We start from the raw sequence: 18,015 nt of genomic DNA on the forward strand, positions 1-18,015 counted from the left end.
TTTTTATACGGCTGATTGCGCTTAAACTTACGTATTCCTGGATAACTTTGAAACCTAGCCGGCGATATTCAAAGATAGCCAGTTAGGTTTCACATGTATCCAGCTAAGTGAGGATATTGAGTGGGACATTTATCCCGCTGAATATTCCTGACAACTGATCTGGCTAATTTTATTTTATTTTATTTTTAGCTAGATAAATTACCCATCGATCGTTTTTCTAAAATATTGGTCTCAAGATCTTCAGTGATGTGTTCTGGGAAGGGTCATGGTGGGAATCTCGGGGGGGGGGGGGGCAAAGCAATGCTGAAGATGCATCAAGGGTACTTAATGTCCTTGCGCCAGCCCAGCCCTGCCCGTAGCACAAGACCCTTAACACCATGCTGACAGCAGCCCGCACGGACCGGAAGGCTCCTCACGCCGTAGTTTCCGGGTGCACGCAAGAAGACAGTGAGCTTGTGTTTGGTCCACGTGGGCGTAGGGCCAGCGGCATGGGATTATCTCAGATGGAGGAGAGTGCTGGGGGCTGGGGAGAAGGGGGAGCGTGGCAGTCAATATGGAAAAAAAACTAGAAGGGGAGGGGGGGCCATCCCCAGATGAGCTTACCCAAGGGCCCTTAAGTGGTTAAAGCGGCCCTGAGAGTTAGAAGGAAGCAACGTCAGGGAAAATGCTCCCACTGAACTGAGATCTAATCTTTTCTTACAGAAGAAAAGACACTGCCATTAAAGGAAACAACTCGTTCCATCACAGACGCTCTGCCTGGGAATGTTTAGCACAAAATCCGGAAGATTGCTTGAAGATGATAGACTCTGCTTGTCTTGCACAAAGGCAGAACAGCTCTTTAAGCCTCGTGCCGGGATTATTGATCTGCACTTGTTTAAAGACCTCTAAAGCCTGCCATCTTTCATCCCTGATTCATGGAGGATATTAGAGCAGTATGAATATAATTTCTATCGCTCTGCTATAAATTTCAGTGACTGGCGGGGTATTGTCTAAGATTAACCTTTTGCTTTGCAGTTTAAAATGTATCTGATCCCTTTTTAATGTGGGCCTGTGAAGTAATTTCACTTTTTTTTTTTTTGTCAACTTAACTGATGCCATCTGATACTATTTCTTTGTTTTTTGTGGGAGGAGGGGACCTAGCAGTCTTTCCTCTCTGCTTTTATTTTTTTTTTGGAGGGGGGGGGGGAAGGCAAGAGCTATTTCCAGACTTCATTCCCCATTTATAATCCCCATTTCCTTAGCCCGCTGCAGCCATCCTTCTGGGCTGTGAGCTCCACCTCTGCAGCATCCTCACCTCCAGCTGGCTGGAGGAGAAGAAACCACCTCTGGGGATTGATCCCATCAGGCCAGCCGGAAACAGTTATATTATGTACGATTCAGAGCGTGTGTGAGCTGGATCGCAAATAGTTCCATCGAAAAAGAGAACACGAGGTTAGCAGTGGCAGTGAAAGCCGCAGCAAGTAATATATTTTCCCCAGGAATCCAAGCTTAAACGTTGTTTCTCATTACTTCTGAAACCTTTCTGGTTATGCCACAGGAAATCGCAGGCTTCAAAAGTTTTGTCATTTGCTGAATGGGGGTGGGAGGCAGGAGAGAGGTATGATAGCGCGACAAAGACTGAAGCAGGCAATGCTATTTCTGAGGATGGGGTAAATGCTTTATAAAAGCTGTTATGGCTTCAGACTTTGCCTCTCCAGTGTCTTTTGTAGGTGATGGGAGGTCCCCAGCTACTCCCACGCCATTTCTGTCTCCTGTCGCTCAGAGTTACACGTTTCCCAAGACTGCAGAGAAAGCAAAGAGGTCTGCGCCTACAAAGGCTGCTGGTGAGAGAGGACAGAGAGGCTGCCTTAGAGAGGAGAGCATCTAGAGACACCACCTGGAGAGACAGCATCCATTCCAGACACACTGCTAGAGGGAGAGCTACGCCCAGAGGCACTGAAAGAGAGAGAGATGGTCTGGTGGCCGAGACATGGAGAAAGAGAGTTTGCACCCAGACATACTAAGAGAGAAAGAGCAGTTGAACCCAGACACAATGAGAGACTGCACCCAGAGACTCAGAGAGAGAGAGACTGTATTCAAAGTTACAGAGACAGAGAGAAATCTTAACCAGAAACCCAGAGAGAGAGAGATACAAACAGAAACAGAGGGAGACCGTGTCCAGAAACACACACAGAGACTGCACCCCCAAGCAAGGGAGAGCGAGCGAGAGAGAGAGAGAGAGATTGTACCCACCCAGTGACTGTCCAGAGACAGTATTGGTTTGGAGATCCGTCTGCAGTTCTCTTTGCTGCTTTTAAAGGGCATTTATTAGTAGACTTGTATGCACTGCCCCTCTGTGTCATATGCTCTCCTAGAATTGTAGGAGGATAGTATGAGGTATAGAAGAGTGAATAACCACCAGGCAGCTTTCTTTGTAAGGGGGTAATTTTGTAGCAATGCCCATAACGTACTCCAGTTTTCCAGGTGGTCTTGCGTGTTGCATTGAGAATTATCCCACCAAATCCACTCAGAAAAGTTACACCCGCTACATCGTCTGTACACATTTTTCATGAGAATTTACACAGATGCCTTTTGAAAATGAAAAATTATCTGCGTAAGTCCAAATCCCTCCCAGATTCACCCCCAGGAACACCCTTGCTCGGTCCAAGTAAAGATACATGCGAATATTATAGATCCACATACGGTAAGTTTACCTGCCCATCAGGCAGGCAATTTTGTAAAAGGTCATTTCTGCATGTAAAACAAAGTTTTACGTGTGAAAGTCCTTTTGAAAATTACTTTTTAAATGATGTTACCCAGGTAAATTGTCCCCGAAGTGAAAAATTGGCCAGCAGTCCCCGGATCTGCCTTATCTTTACAATGTCCAAAGAAACAAACCGGAAACCGATCCAATATTGCAAGTAGTGACCACACGAAGAAGATCGGTAAACACCAAGGAATTTATTAATATTTCATAGTAAAAAGCCCGACTCAGGCCGAGTTTTACTCCATTGAGCTGCTTCAGGGGCTACATAGACTCAAATGAAACAAATATGCAAATGTATAAACATATAAACACATATATAACCATGCATAACATAATAAAAGATTAAAAAAATCAAAACATTTACAAACAGTACTGGATAAGACTAAACAATAAAGGAAAACACATAAATGTTACCCATCATATTAATAGTTATGGTCAGATGAAAGGTACAGAATTGATTCAAACTTTGCCTATGATTGAAAGATAAAGTGAACTAGTGGTCATATATTATAAAAGAACAACTGTGTACAATCAGGGGTTGGTAAGAGTATAGAATCGATTAATAATCATGTAATTTGCTGTGCATCATTGAGCTATTGGAGCTAAAACAGGGGTTTAAATGTTTCTTAATTAGTGTAAAGAAATGAACTCCCATTATTCCACATAAATTCATATGTTAAGCATTATCCTCCCATTTGAAAAATTCACAACCGGTACCCATATAAAATCAACACAAGGTGAAAAAATAAAAAATTAAATTAAATAACTACCTGTTGAATAATGAAAGCGGTGTTTGCCTGTATACAGCACCTCATGCGGATGTAAGGTCCTTATATTCCATATATTGTACTAAATAACTCTTAAAAACAAGGATAAAACAATGATAAAACAACAATAAAAAATATCTTATAAAAATACTGGCCAAGTATACATCTTAAAAAGCTCTGAACTAGATTAAAACCAATGAAAATGGATACAAAAGAAAAATACAAACCAATTAAAAAACAAAATAAAAAACTGATGGATCTCTGCTCCATGCTTTATATAGATGTAGAAAGATTCAGCATAATGAAATCATTATTATGGACTAAAAAATGTTTTGGTGGCCGAGCCTAAATCTGAATTAACTACAAAACTGAAGGGACTGGCAGATTTGTTTGTGCCTGCAGGGACAATGCTGAGCGTGTGTGGCCCTGGGCACCAATAGTTAAAGCTTTGGGGGCCCCTGCACGTTTCCTGCTGCCACTCTGAGCTTCCTGCTCCATCACAGTCAGTCCTTTCTGGGCTGTGGCACCATATAACCTCCTTCATTCACAACTATCTGGGGTATTGCCCTTCGTTTTTCAAATTGCTCTCCATTGACTCCAGCTGTTGCAGTGACAGTCCTCTGACTGTGGCTCCCTCTGGAACAAGCGTGCTCCTGAGTCAGCCAGTAGGTATCACTGTTATTGGCTGGTGCCCTCCTCCCCCTACTGCCTCTCCATGGGAGCTGTAATGCTGCAGCCACAGTGGCCTCAGGTCCTGCCAGCCCGAGACAGAAGTGGAAATTGGATATCAGACCACATGCCCCACATGCTTTAGCCGATATACTAAAGTTGCACTCACTGTTTCTGTTTTATCATGGATTATTTTGCTACTGGGACTTATATGCAAATAAGCCCACTAGCAAAACAGGGTGGTATTTCTTCTACAGAACTGTTCACAAATCTGTAACTGCACCTCATTAAGGTGTAGTTCACATTGTTGACAGAAATGGAGTTTGGGAATCCTTTTTCAAATGTAGTTTAGCCACAGGTTCATAGCTAATGAATTGCTTGGCATAATTTAGCATCATTAACTATGAATTTGCGTTCAAATTTGCAAATGATAAACTATGCGTGAAAAATCATCATCATCATCATTTATTTATTTCATGCTTTTCCAACAAGAGAGCTCAAAGCAAGTTGCAATAGAACAAAAAATACAGAATACAGTATGGGGTAGTAGGATCCCCAGGGTTTTCATCGGGTGAGGTGCCTATAATAGAGTAGCATACACAGACACATAGGTACATTTATAGTACAATTAGGACAGGCCAGGGTCTACAGATTGGAGATACATTACCAGTAAGACATAGATTGGAGATGTACAGTGATAAGTCGGTGTTAGCAGTTTTGCACCCTCATTTGACAGTATTAGAGGTTCAGATTTGTCAGAGACACATATCTTAAGTTGCATCTTGGGATGGCAATTTCAAAAAGCCATGTTTTCAGTAGTTTCCTGATAGTTGTCATCTTCGTTGCTAGACTATGTCGAGAGGCAAGGAATTCCACTGTTTTGATAAGCACCTAAGAAGGTTACTTCTATGGCATCAGGCGAGGTGTCATTAAGTGTTGGCACCAGCACCTCTGAGATAGGGAAGGCATGAAAGAGTTCAGGTGATGATTCAAGTAACACAGGATGCAGCTATTTAGGGCTTTAAAGATCAGAAACAAAATTTTAAACTTTGATGAATTATCAGGAGCCAGGGTAGGAATTTTAAGATGGATGTGATTCTCTTGAACTTTGTAGCACACAAAACTGCAGTGTTTTCTATGTGCTGCAGGCGCCGGATGAATTTTTCTGGAATCCCAATATAGAGCAAGTTGCAGTAGTCCAGATGAGAGATCACGGAGATCTGAATGACAGCGGCAAAGATGATCCAAGAAGGCGTGGAGATGGGAGTAGTTGGAAGAATGTGTTTTTTTGTTACAGCCTGGACTCGAGGCTCAAAGGGTCCTCTATGAATCCCAGGCTATGGACTTGGTGACTAATGGCAAAGGTTGTCCCTTCGAGAGTCACCTGGGGCCGTGAGAGGATTGGATCCCTTGTTCCTACTCCCGGTGAGGCAGTGCAGGGTATAGGAATGTACCATCGCTGCTTCAGCACCCCCACTGGAGGTTGCTGCAAGGGGCACATTGTGTCTGTGCATGTTTGGAGTTGAGAGAGGAGGAGCTTTCTCCAATCAGTATCCTTAAGTTTGCATAGTGCAGGCTCAATGCCTTATCTGAACATTAGTCACTTGAAAGATGCATTTCAGTTCACATAATGTAGCTCACTTTTGGAGGAGTTTACTACTTGTCTCGTTTTTGTTTACATTTTTTACCCACCCTTTCTACCATAGAGAAAGGAGTGAGAATTTGATTTTTCACAAGTTATCCAGATGGAGCTAGTTGGGAGCCTTAACTATTCTCCAGTTACCTGCTAAGTCTGTGTGACACCAACCTCCAAAACAATGAATTTTAATACCTTTGCATCTCATCTGCCAAACATTTACCAATGTGGATAGTGTAAGGATGTTACCAAATAAAAAAATCTACTAGGAAAGAGGTGTGTTTAAAAGGCTGAAAAGCATCTACAGACAGGAGCTGTCTTGAAAAATCAAGAGAGCTTATTGAGCCAATTCAATTATCAGATAGGCTGCTCTTGCCATTTCAGCCCAGATTTGAGGACGAGGATAACACCTTTTTCTCAAAATCAGTGTATTAACCCTGAATCATAGAATATAACGACAGGTGAGGCCCATCTCCTCTCTGCCCAATTTAATTCGTGCTGCTGTGTCATTGACTCCAGCTGTTCTCTAGCTTTCTCTTCACATCTTTGCAATTTGGCATTCTTGGTGCTTATCCCATATCTTGTTGAATTTTTTTACTGGTTTTTTTTTTTCTCATCAGTTCCACTGGGAGGCCACTCCATGCATCCACCATCCTTTCCATGAAGAAATATTTTCTGATTTTGCTTCCCAAGTCTGTCCCCTGGAGCTTCACACTGTGACTTAGAACATTCTTTCCTCTGAAAAAGGTTTACTTTTGTGCATTATTTATACTTTTATGCCTCCAGAGATCAGATTACAAAGTGATCTCAAAGCATTTAAGAAAAGTTTAAAAACATGGCTTTTTAAACAAGCATTTTACAAAGAGACGGGAGAATAGGAATTATTCAGGAATAGGCAGAAGAGCACCGACACACAGTACTTAAGACTGTACAGTACAGTAATCTATGAACTCCACATCACAATAAGCATAATTATAACACTATATGTGATAAATTTACCCATGAAAGTACCTTGGTACACTCGGTCATGACCTACTACTCTAAAATGATAACTGCTAATGATACATTGTAACCGAACCTTTGACGGCACCTGATTAGAATGTACTATAGTACACTTTTACCTACATTAAATATGTGCCTACATGTAAACTGTTGCGATGGTAAATAACGTAGTGCCGGTATGGAAAAGATTTTAAATAAATAAATAAATAAATAAATAAAAATACTTTTGAGATATTTGAATGTCTCTATCTTATCCCCCTGTCTCTTCTTTCCTCTGCTTATGTCCTTACATCATTTTTGTAGCCTTTCTCTGGACCACTTCCAGTCTGTCTATATCCTTTGGGAGATATGGCCTCCAGAACTGGACATAATATTCTAGGTGAGGTCTCATCAATGGCCTGTAATTGCCACCTTCCTACCGGTTATGCCTCTCTCTATGCACCCTGGCATCCCTTTGGCCACCACCTTGACTCACTGATTCACTACCTTGAAATCGCCTGACATGATCACCCCCAGGTCTTTCTCCTGGTTGGCACCTATCAGTATCTCACTCCTCGTCGTGTACTGCATCCTTGGATTTCTGCACCTCAAACACACGATTCTGCACTTTTCTTCCCATTGAATCTTAACTACCAAGCAAACACTCCTCAGTCCCTCTTAGATATTCTTCACTAGTTCACTAGATGGCACCAAAGCAGAAGGGAACCCATCTTATTATGAGTGTCAAACCATCTGTTTTTTATTTCTGCAACAGCCGGCTGTGTGCACAGCATTGTACAAGGTGTATAAACCTCAGTCAAACAAAAAAAATGAACAACACTTAATATAACAACAGATGCAACAAGGGACAAAGCCTGCCCCTCCATTCCAAAGAGCTTATCATCTAGTAGTGAAACATGATCAGGCCATGCAGTCCTATTACCAACCTCACTCCATTCTGTCATAACATTTTGACCCAGTCCTGATTTTCACAATTCCCTTCTCACGGTATTGGCCAGTAGCACCAGGCAAGAAAGGCCAGAATGCATCATAAAGGAGAGGTGGACAATGAGGACTGGATTTTAGATTGCCAACAGGTAAAATTAGAGTCCATGTGTGGCGAAGCTGCCCTCTGGCTTCCTTCAGGAGCCCTACCAGGCTGGTGGCACCTGTATTCCCCCATCCAAAGCAGCAGGTCCTCCTCCTCTGCAATTCTTCAGTGTCGCTGGCATCAGCAGCTAGCCACATCTTTTTTTTTTTCTTTTCAGCAGCTACACTCAAGTCTCCAGGCACTTCAGCCCCTCCTTCCCTATGTCTCAACAAGATCTCCAAGTCTTGCATTCTTACAGGAATTCCTCCAACAGTTTGGATGCCTGGACCTCTATGTCAGTTGGTGCTGCTCTTAGCAAAGTCTTGGCTTCTCCAGGCCACCAAGTGTGGCTGCTCTGGATGGAATTCCGTTCTGCCAGGCACTCCCCCTCCTGTTCTCTCATGCAGGTTTTATTTTTTTTCCTTTCCTAAGCTTTATTGATAACATTTAATTTCTGTCCCTGGGCTGCAGCTAGTCTGCCTGTATCACCCAGCTGTACACTGGGACTGTGCATTTGGGGCATGTAACAGCATAGCAGAAAGGCAAAAATGAATGCAAATTCTAGCCTACGCACCCCCTTAAATCCCAGAGATCCCTCACCCAAATATAAGTTCAATAAAACTGGAAGAGAATTCAGGGGCTGAATGAATGTGTCTATGGCACAGTGTTCTCTGAACTAAAAACCTAATTAAGATGTAAAAAGCAAAGGGCATGCCGTTTAGATGCTAAATATTCTTGTTGCCCACGGCCACATGTTGTCAGCTTCATTTCTGGTTTTGTGCTGTGTAACCAGAAAGAAGCATCTTAAAAAAACATCCATCTTATAACATAATAGGGTCAGTGTTTTGAAGCTGCTCCTTCTAGCTCTCTCTTTCTCTGTCCATCTCTCTCTATTTACTGAATTTTACATTTCTATCTCCTGAATGCATTGCTCCTAATTGGTCAAGAGCTCTTACACAAAACAGAGCTAGAAAAGCCAGTTTCTAGACATTAAATATCTGAGTTATCAATTGAGTGACTGCATATAAATACATCTATTTAAAGACAAACAGCAACATTTTCTAAATTATTTAATTCCTTTATGCTATAAAAGGTTGTGCTCTAGCTAAGCCCTAGGAAACATTTATCTGTATTCTTCTGTACTTTACTTATTGAGATGTTAAAGATTTTGGGTTAGATTTGATCTGATTTGGCAAAAGCAAACACAAAATATGACAAACCAGCGAGTTTTTGTAAACTCACAAACCACTGTTTTCTTTTCTCCTTATACCAAATTTAAGGTTTGCCCAGGAAAAAAAAAATCCACAAAAGCATATAAAAGTTTTTTTGCTAGAAATTCCACATCGTTCCAGTATTCTTCATATCTAAAATGGGAAAATTTAGGACCAACCCTGACAGCCGTGCGCTTCCATGTAAGAGACCTGGGTTCAAGCCCTGAACCCTAGCTTCTGCATTTCTGGAGACGCCACAGAGATGGCACTCGCAAGTCCCTAGTGGCGGTGAGGGAAGGAGCCATCGCCATCGCACAGTAGCAGCTTCCAGCGGGCCGGTCTGAAGAGTGCGCATCTGCGGGTTTCAGGAGGGAACCGCACCCCATCCTTCTGTGCTAGAGGACTATCACTGCGATGACTGGGTGAGGCCATGAAGCGGGGAAGTGGTGAAACCTTCACGAACTGCGAGAAAAGGCTTTCTGGCCCCAACTGGGGACGGTTCTGATAGAGCTAGAAGCCCAAAGAAACAGGTAGAAATTACCCAAGGCAGCTAGCATCAAATTTGTAATACAGTTCATAAGGCAATAAACACATAGGGCCTGTTTTTCAAAAGCACTCACATGCTTAAAACTGGGTATATACGTATAAATGCACTTTATCTGGGTAAATGGGCTTTTGAAAATTGCTACAATACAGGCCATTGAATCGTCAATAGGTTTGACCCACGTTAGGTGCATTTATGTGGGTAAATAGCTTTTGAAATTTGCTATGACAGTACATTGCATTTACACATGTAACTCCTTCAAAACTTCACCTGAAAATAAACACAAATTCACTGTACAATTCAATTGCACTACAGTTCATAACACGTCATGATAATAATAATATTTAATGCAATTTGTAACAGTTAAATTCAAAAATATAAATAATGATAAATGTTTTTTTTGTTTTGTTTTTTTATCACTTTTCAACCAAAACTGAAAGCTCTGTAGCTACCAGGCACACAAAAAAATGAATATATGAATAAAATGAATACATTTTTTCCTCAGGTCTGAATTTATTTTTTTTAAACTCTTCATTTTAAAGACACACAAAATTTACAGGTAAATTTTCTGTTTTGCTTTCTGTATTTTTGTTTCCAGAGAAAAGATTGCTCATTTCAGATGAGGTGTGAGCGTCTCAAACATAACCAGCCTTCTGCCCCCTCCCCCACCCCTGCTTTGTAGTGAAATATGAGGGTTGCATTTTGCTTCCTACAAAAAAATCACACGAAAAATGGGAAACCTTTGCCTCAGGTTTGCAATACTACCCTCATCTATAGAAAAGTGCAAAAATTGGAAATAATCCAGGCTGCTCCAGTTTTTCGTTGACAGAGTTAAATCTCAGTTGCATGTTTGCTCCAGAGACCCTCCTTGCATTCCCTGCCCCCTCCCTCCCCCCCCCAAAAAAAGAATGTGCACCAATTAACAGAAACACTACAAGCAGAGGGATGTTTGTGCCCAGTCGTCCTTGAATCTGACCCTCAGCGGTCCCGTGACTTTGAGTAAAGGCTAAAGGGTGGGTGCTGTAGCCGCTCCTCAGTGAGTGGTCCTCCCGTGCCCAGCGCTAGACATGTCGAGAACCGGGGTTAGAAACTATGGAGCGAACCCAATAAGTGCCAGGGGCCCTGAACCTCTGCTTCAATGACATCGCTCAGCATGGCCGAGAAGGACCTGGATAATTGCCCTGCTTTCCCCCCCCATCCCTCCACCCCAGCTACACACATGTGAAAAAGCACACACACACAGAGCTGGTCTCAGGTCTTCCTAGCCCAACAGCTCCTCAACAAAGGCATTTAATAAACAAAATAAGCCTTTACAGCATATGGCAGGTTGCCCTAAGTCGCAACCATTACCTTGTCCTTCCCTCCCTATCCCCTTTGGAAACTTTAAGACTGAAATGTGTTGCCAGGTCTTGCATCCCAAAGGTGGCTGCATGAATCCCATCTGTTATAATTATTATTAATTAAAAAACCAGCATGATGCCTATGGAATCCCTGTCCGCAAGTGCGACCCCTGCTGCTAAAAGGGCGTTCCTGGTTATCTGGGATAAATATATCCAGAGTCTTTTAAATAACTTATAGAATACATACCCTTTTGCCACATTTACCCGCCCAGTTTGTTTCTGACCCGTATGTTATGTGTGTTACCCGGAAACAGGAGGGAGGGTTTGGGGGGGAGGGGGGCCGGCAGGGGGTTCCGGGACCCTAGGTGTTCCATGTTGGTTTCTTTCATGAGAAGCCTGCCTGGACCTGAGCAAGACAGTCAGGAGGACGTATGTAGAGAATGATCTTCTGTTTTGCAAGAGCCAATGGGGAGACCAAGATTCATTTTAGGGTGGGGGGGGGGATTTAAAAAATTGGGGGGAAATGATCGCAACACTGATTGACATGCTCTGTGACAAACTCACATACAGTTACCTATTATGTAGTCAATTCACTGCTTCATTCTTTTATGTTGTTTTGTGAAGTTTGTGTTCAGTTCTTGATTTTTAATCAAGACATTTAAAGTATAAAAAAAACAATCTGGTAAAATGTAATTAATGCTAAGACTAAAGACTCTCTTGCATGCCTGTGCCATCTCTGCTCCATGCCTCTCTTAAGGAAAAGAAAGAAAGTTGGCACTTACCGGTCTGAGAGCGCCCAGGATGAGTAGGACATGCAGGAGAGGCTTCCCGGTGACCCCGCCACTGACAGCCGCAGCACCCATCATGGAGGCCCCCAGGAAACAGCACTCCCTGCAGGCTGAGGTGCCCCTTGCATCCGCAGGATGCTTCGCTCCACTGGCAAGGGCTGCAGCCTGTGTTAGAGCCAAAGACACGGGGTCCTCCTTGTTCTCATTCCTCTCAGCCTCTTTTCCCTCTCTCCTGCCGTCCTCCTACTCCCTGCTGCTGGTGTTGGCACAGCTCGGGGGGGTGGGGAAGGGGCAGTCTCCCGGAACACCAAGCTAACAGTGCTTACCCCTGCCTTGCTGCCTCCTCTTATACCCCCTCAGTGTGAATGGATATTTGTTCACCCGCTTATCCCAATCCGATGCCTTGCTGAAAATGTGTAACCTGCTGGGAGGATCACTCTGCCACCCATCTCTCTCTTAGATTTCCACTCACACCCCCTCCAGTTCGTTCCCTCCTCCTCCTCCACCTGCGATTTGCTATAAATTTCTGCTACTCTCTGATCCTGGCTGATTTCATTCAAATCCCACCTCCCCACCCCCCCTCCCCTCCCTTTCCCAGACTGTGCGCATCTGTTGAAACATTTTGCTGAAATGAAAGCCACAGCAGGGCTGCCTTGTAAATACTTAAAGGTCGGGGCTCTTCCTCTGGCCCCCACCCGCCACCCCCACCCGAGAGGCAGGATTACTTCCATTAAGGATTATGGAGAGCCCCTGGGTACATTCCTATCCCTATATCCAAAGATCTCGCTTCCCCAGCCAGCAACCGAGAGATGGCTGGAGCAAATTCTGAACTTCAGTGCCTACAAATAACTCTTGGAAACAAACAGATTTGACACATTACATGAATGCATTTTCTACATCTTGATCTCCTGCAGGCTTCAGGCTTAAGATCTTTGACAAATAAATTACAGTCATTGTAAATATGACTAAGGCTGATCCATTCCTGCTTTGAATCCATTGCATCTATGAAGTTGTACTATTTGGTTTTTTTCCCTTGAGAAGCCAGAGCTAGAAGTGCAACAGAGGTCTGCCCATCCAATGCCAAAAGTGCCCAGAGGGAGTGGCACAAGTGTGCTCCAGATGTGGCCTGCTGCTTTCTGGCAGGGTTACAGGGCTATAAGTCAATGCAACGTGGCTGCAACTCTGCAATTTCCATAGGAACGTGACATCCATTTACATGGAGGCAGATTCTACCCAGATTCTGTAATATGTCACTATAGATCATCACTCTCTGAAATGCACTATAATGAAATTAATTTGTGGTTTCAGTCCCATTCTTAGTGGTTAAGGGTCCACACATCACTAAATTCACCATTGTGATCTGGGCAATAATTGTCACCACTGACCGCCGCGGCAGAAACCAAAGACTGTGCAAGTGTAAGGGTAAGCCTGGAAAAAAATATTTTGTTTCATTTTGGGTTTTGTTTTCTATTTTGGGTTCTTTGTCATTTTGTTTCATTATGTTTTATTGCTTTGTGTGGCAACAAGTGGTTTTAGTGAATACTGAAATGATTTAGCATGTGCAAAATGGATTTAGTGCACCATAAAAGCAGCTTGTGCATGCTACAAAGAAAAATCAAAACCAAACAAAATTCTGTTGCTTTTCATGCTGTTTTTAGATTAGAAGTGACACAACATGAAACAACTAATTTTGTTGTTCTTTCCAGATCGTTTTCAAATGACAGCACATCCCTAACAGGCATGGAGATGAAATTAGCCTTTTACCCTTTAAAGGTGGTCGCTCTGAAGCAGTTCAGAGGCACATTGGTAGAGCACTGTGTGCACTAGAGAAGCTTGCACTGCTGCTGCCCGTGTTAGACTTTGCACCGTGCTGGGTCTGTGTATGTATATATATATGTGTGTATGTGTGTGTGTGTGTGTGTGTGAGAGAGTGTGTGTGTGTGTATGTGTGTGAGAGTGTGTGTGTGTGTGCGAGTGTGTGAGAGTGTGTGAGTGTGTGTGTGTGTGTGTGTGTGTGTGTGAGAGAAAGAGAGAGAGAAAGATATTGCACTTCTGCTGCCCATGCTTGTACCTGTCCTGTGGCAGACCAATATGCATGTGGGAAGCTTGGACTGATGCTGTGCATGCTGTACCTTGTCTGTTAATAAACTGAATACTTAGGTTGCTGTTGCTGCAAATCTAACATTTCTCACGAGCATTAATTATTAAAAACAAATTTAATAAAAAAGGAAAAATAAATAACAGTTCAAATATTGATCTGGCAACCATTACATGAGGTTCAGGGGATTCAACCGGTGCTTCACACTCTTTGATTTTAAGGTACAATGTCAGATTATTTCAAGCCATGGTTCTACCTCCTGCTGTGGCATGCTGTATGATTTTCCACCTTAATTAACAGCTGCCAGTCAGAGCTGACAAACTGATTAATCGCCTGAGATAGTTCATCTGTTTCTGACATTGTTCCCTCTCCTTCTCCCCCAACATAAAAATCATTCAGGTTAAAAATAAGTAGCCTTAGGCAGGGAGCGGCTGTTTCAGAGGGTCCCGATGGTAGCAGTCACACTGAAATAGGCTGAGCATCCATCCTCTTGAGCCACTTCTTGAGTCACCTCCCAGAGGAGGAGGTGAAGGTAAAAACCATAACGGAATTCAAAAGAGCAAGGGACAAACTCAGAGGATCCCTTTTGGCAAGAGGATGGAAATGAAGTAATGGTAACTTTCCTGAATGTTGGCAACCTGCATGGAATGGCACTTACAATCCTGAATAGCTTGCTGGGCAGACTGGATGGACCCTACCATTACTGCAAATGCCAAATCCTTTTCTTAATTTGGATTTATTCCTTTTTGGATTCTGCTTGCCTCCTGAATCAGGGGCTTTGGTATATCCTGAATTGAATTGCCACTGAGTACACATCAAGCAGGTTTCCTGTCCGTAGAATAGGGGTCATAAGGTGACAACCCACATCAAATGCAAGGTTTTCTCTAAAATATCTAGGATCTCCTGCCCAGAGATTGCAGGGGTATTGGGGGTTTATAGGATCTGCATTGCCTAAAGACTTGCTGCCAGAAGTCTTATCTTCCTTCCTAGTGCGGAGGATTTCAAAGCTTCTCGCCCTTCAACCCCATAGTGTGTGAGGGACTTCTGCTACAGATACTAATTTATAGTTCATTGTTACACTCCTCTGTTTTCCATTTCCTGTTTCTCTTGTTACTTTTACCTTATGTGCTGCTTACTGGGTAAAACAACATGGAACCCATTCACTAGCAGTTTTCAGTTGGCTCTGTTTCTACATATGAATCATGGTGTCAGAAGTATCTGAGCAGGCATTGTTTTTCTATGTCTGAAATAGAGAGTTTCTTGAATGTAGCAGGCTTAGGAACTCCGAGCAGAAGGCAAGGCTTGCAGTGGTATTGATTGGCTTAGGCTTGCTTGTGCCCTCCTATGAATGCTGAAGCGCAAGAGCATTTCTGCATCATGGCAGCTGATAACATCATTCTGCACCCCCCCCCCCCCCCCCCCCCAAGGCCAGAAAATTAGTGGCGATGAAAGTAGCAAGTGGGAAAAATTCAGGGCAGACTTTGAACACTACTCTCCAAATACAAGCTTAAATGAGAAGTCAACTGAAATGCTGGCAGCTACATTGCAGAGGGTGGGTACTGAATGCCTCCATGTTTATAAACACAATTTCAGCTTACAGAGGAACAGAGAAAGAATGCCAAAGCCAACCTTGATGCATTGAAAGCCAATTTCAGGCCTGCAAAAAATAAAATATATGAAAGATACATATCTGGCTGCTGCACATAAGAGGAGGGAAAATTCATTGACAATTGTATCACATGTTTAAAAGAGAGAAAGCAGTGACATGTGACTACATCTCACAGAATGATTAACTGCTTTGGGATAAACCAGTCCAATCAGTACACATGTTACCAAACTCTGACAGAACAAGACTTAACTTTGAATACAGTTTTTAAATACGACACACTATGAAGCTTTCTGACTTGCAAACGAGAACTATGGAACAATGTTAATGTAACAGGTAAGCATGAGCTTAGCATAGATGGCTACTGCAATGAGCGATAGCAGGGTAATCCACCTTTAACCAATTTGCAGCAAGGTAGGTATCCTGGCAATATACATAAGAAAAGAGAAAAAAAACAATGAAAAAAAAACCAACATGTAGGTCATGTGGTAGCCTGAATCATTTTGTGAGAATATGTGTATCGAGTGAAAGGCGAAACACACTGAGTAAGCTGCATACAGGATCCCCTTGGGATCCTGCCAGGTACATATGACCTGGACTGGCCACTGTTGGAAACAGGATACTGGGCTTGATGGCAAACCCAGGATATTGGGCTTCATCTAGTATGGCAAGTCTTATGTTGGAGAGTTGCTCAGTACTGATAAGATCTTCTCAAAGGAATGCTCAGGCACTGTGCGAACAACAGGACACAAATAGTTTGTGAATCCCAGATGAAATAATATATTACCATCCTGTCAGATGGGCTCTGGGATGACTTGTAATGTTTAGGGGTGTGCAGGCATAAAAAAAAGGTGTTATCGATTTTCGGTTCGTTTTCAGGAGGTTTTTTTCACATGAATTTCGGTTCATGGAATATTTGATTTGCTTCATTTGTGTGAAAAGAAAAAAAAACAAATCAAACATTAAAAAAACAAAACCCAAAACAAAGAAAAAACTAAAAATGGGTGCTCCCAGTCCCACCACCCATCCCTCCCATCCTCCTGGAAAAATGCCGGGGCCAGGATCCCCCCCCCTCCCAGCCCCCACTTACCTGGCCCAGTGGGGATCCACCGGCGAGGTCTAGGCCCAGGTCGAAGGCTTGGCCTTGCATAGGCTGAGGATATGGTAGGTCACCATGACCTTAGCCTTGGCCTATGCAAGGCTGGAGCCCAGGCTGAGGCCCAACTCTGTGGCCTTATCCATGGCCAGGTCCAGGTCCATTGTTGAGTTTCAGGGTCTTTTTTTGTGTTTTTTTAATTGGTTTATTTAATGATTTTTTTTTTTTTGTTTAGTTCATTTGCCGAGCTGAAAAAGAAAAAGTGCAAAGTCCCCCCGAAAAGAACAAAACCTTGAGCAGTTGTAAGAAAAAAGAGGGGGGGAGGGGAAGGGAGGGAAACTCCTTCCATGCCTCCCACAGCCCTGCACGCACCCTTCCGCCCTGCCACAACTGAACCAGACTGGGCCTCCCTGAACTCCACCAACCCCAGTTCCAGCCACTAAAAACAGGTTCTGTCCCTCCTAATGCAGCTTTAGTGAAACACAACCTGTGTTGTGAGATTCTAGCATCTTCATCAAAGCTCTGAAGCACTAAATAAACTATTTAACTTATATGTGGACAGTCTGTACTTTCCTAATCATCATAATTCCATGCCATCTTCAGTACGAAGGTTGGACAACTATGATGAGCCAGTTCTCTCTGTACTCTCTGTTCCTCTTTGCTTGGCCCGTGTTTTCCAGATTTTAACCTATTTTAATGTTGTCACCCCAGATCACTCTCTACTTTCCTGTTTCTTTTGCCTTCTATCATGCTCCTGAGTCCTGAGTCAGTACCATTTGCCACCAGAACCTCTGAGGGCACGACTATTGAATCTTATTTCCGTTTGATAGGGTCTTTTGTCATGGATCTTCCAAATCCCATTATCTCCGCACAGGTTCATTTGAAATTAAGTCCTTCTATGAAATTATCAACATTCTTCTGTAGTGCTGCATTTCAAATGCATTCGATCTTTTAAATAGCAGCCTGGAGCGCTTCTTTATGTAGCTCTTTGGGATGTGTTTCAGCTGGAGGCTCCTTCTCCAAACGCAAGTGATTTCCCCACTAAGGATGCACTTTCCAGCCTTTGTACCCATGGTGATTGATGTGATTTGTCTGCTCTGACTTCTTTTCAACAGATCCTTGTGTGGATGTCTTCGTGTCTTGTTGGCTCTGAGGAAAACACTCAGGGGGGCTGCCAGCTGCCTGATTTGGGAACAGGAAGGAAAGGATTATTTCCCTGTAGATTAAGCAGCATTTAACAAAGCCACTGAGTAAGTAAATCCACAATCAGAATTCCGGTAAGATGTGTATATAGAAAATTATTCTAGCCATGTATTATTCTTGATTATAAAGCCTCATGGGGGTGTCTGTTATTGTTATGTTTAGTTGTCAATTTGTTGGGTTTTGTTTGGTGTACACATTTTAATTGACTGCTGATGTGGTTTTTTTTTTTGTAATCCGCTT

The 18,015-nt window shown here is 43.0% G+C and overlaps 1 protein-coding gene across 1 annotated transcript in view; it reads right to left on the minus strand.

Annotated features, from left to right (window-relative positions):
- Positions 1-12,255, minus strand: part of LOC115074518 (vasoactive intestinal polypeptide receptor 1-like) — a 94,939-nt gene extending 82,684 nt beyond the window's left edge. Inside the window, exon 1 of the mRNA XM_029574042.1 lies at positions 11,767-12,255. Coding sequence (XP_029429902.1) covers positions 11,767-11,850 — 84 coding nt within the window. The 5' untranslated portion in view covers positions 11,851-12,255. The remainder of the gene's footprint in view (positions 1-11,766) is intronic.
- Between the last annotated feature and the right edge of the window lie 5,760 nt (positions 12,256-18,015).

This window comes from Rhinatrema bivittatum, chromosome 12 (assembly GCF_901001135.1).
Source record: "Rhinatrema bivittatum chromosome 12, aRhiBiv1.1, whole genome shotgun sequence".
Lineage (NCBI taxonomy): Eukaryota > Metazoa > Chordata > Amphibia > Gymnophiona > Rhinatrematidae > Rhinatrema > Rhinatrema bivittatum.